The sequence below is a fragment of the Pteropus vampyrus genome, unplaced genomic scaffold (genome assembly GCF_000151845.1).
Source record: "Pteropus vampyrus isolate Shadow unplaced genomic scaffold, Pvam_2.0 Scaffold285, whole genome shotgun sequence".
In the NCBI taxonomy this organism is placed as follows: Eukaryota; Metazoa; Chordata; class Mammalia; order Chiroptera; family Pteropodidae; genus Pteropus; species Pteropus vampyrus.
In genome coordinates, this window is record NW_011889066.1 from 181280 (window position 1) to 185407 (window position 4128).

At 36.7% G+C, this 4128-nt stretch overlaps 1 protein-coding gene across 1 annotated transcript in view; it reads left to right on the forward strand.

Annotated features, from left to right (window-relative positions):
- The window catches only part of NAPB (NSF attachment protein beta), a 39041-nt gene that overhangs the window by 11429 nt on the left and 23484 nt on the right, over positions 1-4128 (forward strand). Inside the window, exons 2-3 of the mRNA XM_011376042.2 lie at positions 1483-1562; positions 3172-3288. Of these exons, the coding sequence (XP_011374344.1) occupies positions 1483-1562; positions 3172-3288 (197 nt within the window). The remainder of the gene's footprint in view (positions 1-1482; positions 1563-3171; positions 3289-4128) is intronic.

Sequence of the window (4128 nt, forward strand, 5' to 3'; positions counted from 1 at the left end):
CTTCTTGAATTCCAAGCTCCAGCTCATTCCTTAGATTTGGGAAATTCTCATCAGCTATTTGTCTGAAAATGCTTTCTAGTCCCTGCTCCTTTTCCTTGCCTTCAATAATGCCCATTTTTCTTAAGCTTTCTCTCCTGATGGTATCAGCTAGTTCTTGAATTTCTCTTTCATTATTTTTCAGTTTTCAGTTTTTCTCTTTTTCATTCTGGTGTATTTCTAGATTTCTGTCTTGATATCACCGATCCTTTCCTCTATTTGGTCGACTCAATTTCCCAAGCTTGCTATTTCATTTTTCAACTCTTGCTGTGTGTTCTTCTTCTCCAGAAGTTCTCATTGGTCCCTTTTGAGGGTTTCAGTCTCCTTGCTCTGCTCATCTAGTTGTTTTTTCAATTTCTGAAATTGTTGATATGACTCATTTCAGAACTCTCTGAGTTTTTCAGAAGTACCATCCTGAATTCTCTGTCATTTAAATTGCATATTTCTATGTGTGGAAGCTTATTTCCTGGAGATTTTTCTCTTTCTTTCTGAGTTGCCTTGTCACCTTGGTTGTTCGTGGTGTTTAATGGACTATTTCTGTGCCTGAGCATTAATGGAAATGTATTCTGCTTTTTTCCAAGAAAGAAGATTTATTATATAAATGTCTTTAACCTATTGCAAAGAAGTCGCTCTTCTTTTGGTTTCTAGTAGATGGTGTCTAAGCCTCTTGGATCCCTACTTTATATAAAGCCTTAATAATGCCTTTTTTTTCCCCTTGTAGATGTTTTATCATGCTCGTTACTCTCAGTTTCAGTCCCTGTCAGTGTTAGTAACAGTTTGGGTAGTGTTTGCTCAGAATCCCCTGGGGATCTGCAGTGTTCAGTCTCGGAGGATATGAGGGTTTGGGTTGCAGCTCAACCTCAGTTTTGCCACCGGGCCAGTAAAAATCAACTGTTTTTTCTCTGCCCCTTCCACACTAGGGAAGGGCTTGTTCCTTGCCAGAGCTGACAGATAATATAGCCATGGAACGGCGTAGTGCTTTTTTATATGCTCTTTCTTCAGGTTTTGTTCTTATTTTTAAGTCTAAATAAACATAGTGCTAAACTCTTGGATATTAACAGGGTAAAGATGTCTTTATCCTTCCAGTTTTAATCTTTGAAAAATGTACTTCTGATTTCTCAGACCGATATAAACTTAGTTTTCATGCATGGGAAGGACTCTGGTTAAGAGTGAAGCTTCTGAGGTCAACCACATCTGTATTTGAGTTTCAGTTCTGTGGCATCCTTGCTGTGTGACCTTGGGCTAGTTACTTTTGTATGCCTTAGTTTCCTCATCTGGAAAACGAGAATAAGAGTGTCCTCTTTGAGCAGCTGTTTAGATTCTGTACTGCTTATCTAGCACATAGTGTATGTGCTCGTTAAATATTTATTATTTGAGGGAAGGAGGCTTAGGGACGTGGATGGTTGTTATAGTTAAATTTAATCTTATTTTTTAAATTTTTCTCAGAGGAAATACAAGAATAGAAGAGGCTTGTGAAATGTATACTAGAGCTGCAAATATGTTCAAGATGGCTAAAAATTGGAGTGGTATGTATACAGTTTTTGTTTGCTTCTCAGGCAGATAACTTTAAAATTATTTTGAAGGAGGAAATGACTGTCTGTTGTCCCCTTAGAGAATAAGACTATTGGCCCTGAGACAGATGTAAGCACTGAATAAATAGTGGCTACTGTGGACTGAGAATAAAAGACCTTGATTTAGTAAATGAAGTGGAAATCATTACATAAAATTTAAACAGAGACTGGATTTGTTCTAGTTTCTATAAACCGCCTCATACAGTAGGCACAAAGTAATTAAAAAGAGTTAAAATTACTTGCAATTAAGAAGAGTCATTTTTGCTTCTTCCTAATGTGCTCAAGTAAATTCATTGCCATAAAAAATGAAAGTTGTAGTAAAACACAATGAAAACAAGTAGGATAAATAGAAATGCCTGCTTTTCTTTTCCTAAAATTGGTTGAGAATTTCTACCCATTCCTTACACAGAACAATTCTGAAAAATTTTTTTAATACCAAAGGTTTTGTGATATTCTTAATTGTGCTTTTTCTAGTAGAACAAATTCTTCCCCTCCTTTCCTGTTAGTATTGACTTCCCTATTCCAGATCTTCCTGAACTGTGTTTGCAGAGGCCTTTGTGCTCTCCAGTCTATGGTGCTCAGTTTTTGAGGCATGGCCACGGTACTCTCTCTGAACTGAGTAACCCATGATGTAGATTCCTCCTCGTCCAGGTTCCTCATGTTAACATTTAAAGCCTTCCTGAACTGGCCTGACAGCATCTTCAGTCTTGATGTCTCCTGCACCTGCACTTTCATTCCTCCTCCTGGGCAGCATAGGCTTGTCATTGACCTAGTTCCAGCCCTTCAAGCATTTGTTCCTTTGTCATGCTAGGAACTCCTCTGCTAGGGATTCCTTCCCTCATTCTTTTTTGCTACTCTGTAATTCATGGTCCCTACTCCAAAACCTTTTCTGAAAAAATTTTCTGCAAAAATCTTTCATGTTGTGCTGTGTCCCAGTGGAGACTTGGGCAGCACCCCGTAACCAAACCCATCTGTGATTCTGCAGGGAAGTGTATGAGTTCGGCTAAGTGGGATACAGACAAATTAAACCTCATGTAAATTTCAGTCAGATTTTGTCATAAACTTAAGAAAAAACTTTGAATTTCAAAATTATAGGCCTAATTTTCACTCTTTGAGAAACTTATTTTGTCCACAAAGCATTCATTAGCAATTTCTTCAACAGTCACAGCTAAGTCCAATGAACACTGTAAAACAGATGGGCCTCAGTGTTTTACTTTTCTTGAAACATTAGTAGCTTGAATCTGCCAGCTAATGTTTAGTATACTCTAGGGAACAGAACTGAACAGCCTGGGACTAGGCTGTTGCTATTGAATGAGGCTTATTGCTCAGTGGCCACTTGGGAGGTCTCCTGTGATTGAGAGAAGCTTTTATCACTGTTTGACTTGATTCTGGATATTTTTATGTACACCTAAGATGCACTTGATCACATTTACATGTGCTTCCGACTGGAATACTTTTCATTAGGATGGGGATTTCTAGGAGCAGGTCTAGCACTTAGGGCATGGGCCGTTCTTTGTGGATACTTGTTCCTCTGTGTTTAATTGTAGTAATTTATCTTCCTCAGCTGCAGGAAATGCATTTTGTCAGGCAGCCAAGCTCCATATGCAGCTTCAGAGCAAACACGATTCTGCTACCAGCTTTGTGGATGCTGGGAATGCTTACAAAAAGGCAGACCCTCAAGGTAAGACGCACCTCTGTTTAGGCATACCTTTTTCACAAGTTTCACTGCTGGACTTTTTGAGTCCTGGTAAAAATAATTTTTCATAATTTGAGATAATAGAAATTTCGATAACTTTAGGAATTTTTCTTTAATCATTTGGAGCTTTAATGAGGAGAAGATATATTAAATTTATCCTTACTGTTTAGTTGGTCAACACAATTTTCTTAAACTCCATTTATATTGCAATTATTGTATTTTGGAGAATTTTTGGAAATTAGCTTTAATTTTATCTAAGACTTCTTATGTCCTAGTTTTATGAATATGTATGTTGCTTATTAAAGGCAACGCTGCTGTTCCCTCATTCCTAAATATTTTAAGACCTAATTTATGGGAGATTGTAATATCTGCTAATGAAAAACAACTTATTCACACAGTATTCATCTGATTTTTTAAAGTGTTTTTCAAAGTTTGTTATGAGGAAAGAATGAACTTGGGTATTTTGCAGATATTATTTCTTTTTTAGTTAGAAAAGTGCACACTTAGTGATTAAAAGCATTAATTTCTTCCTTCTCATATATGCACTGGTAGCAATGGAGTCTTTTTTTCTTTCAGCAGTTCATTTTAACATAGAAATCCCAGATCTTATGACTATATCATACAGAGATAAGATATTTCAAAGGCTTTTGTATAGAGATTAATCACAGTTTATTTCCAAAAGTAAAAGACTTAACACGGCCTAAATGAGCAGTAAGATGAGAATAGTAAAGTTGTAAATACATCGATATTTTAGACTATGATAGAGACATTGCATTTTTTCCTGGTTTTAGAGACTCTTCAGTGACCTGGTAAATGTTCACTTGG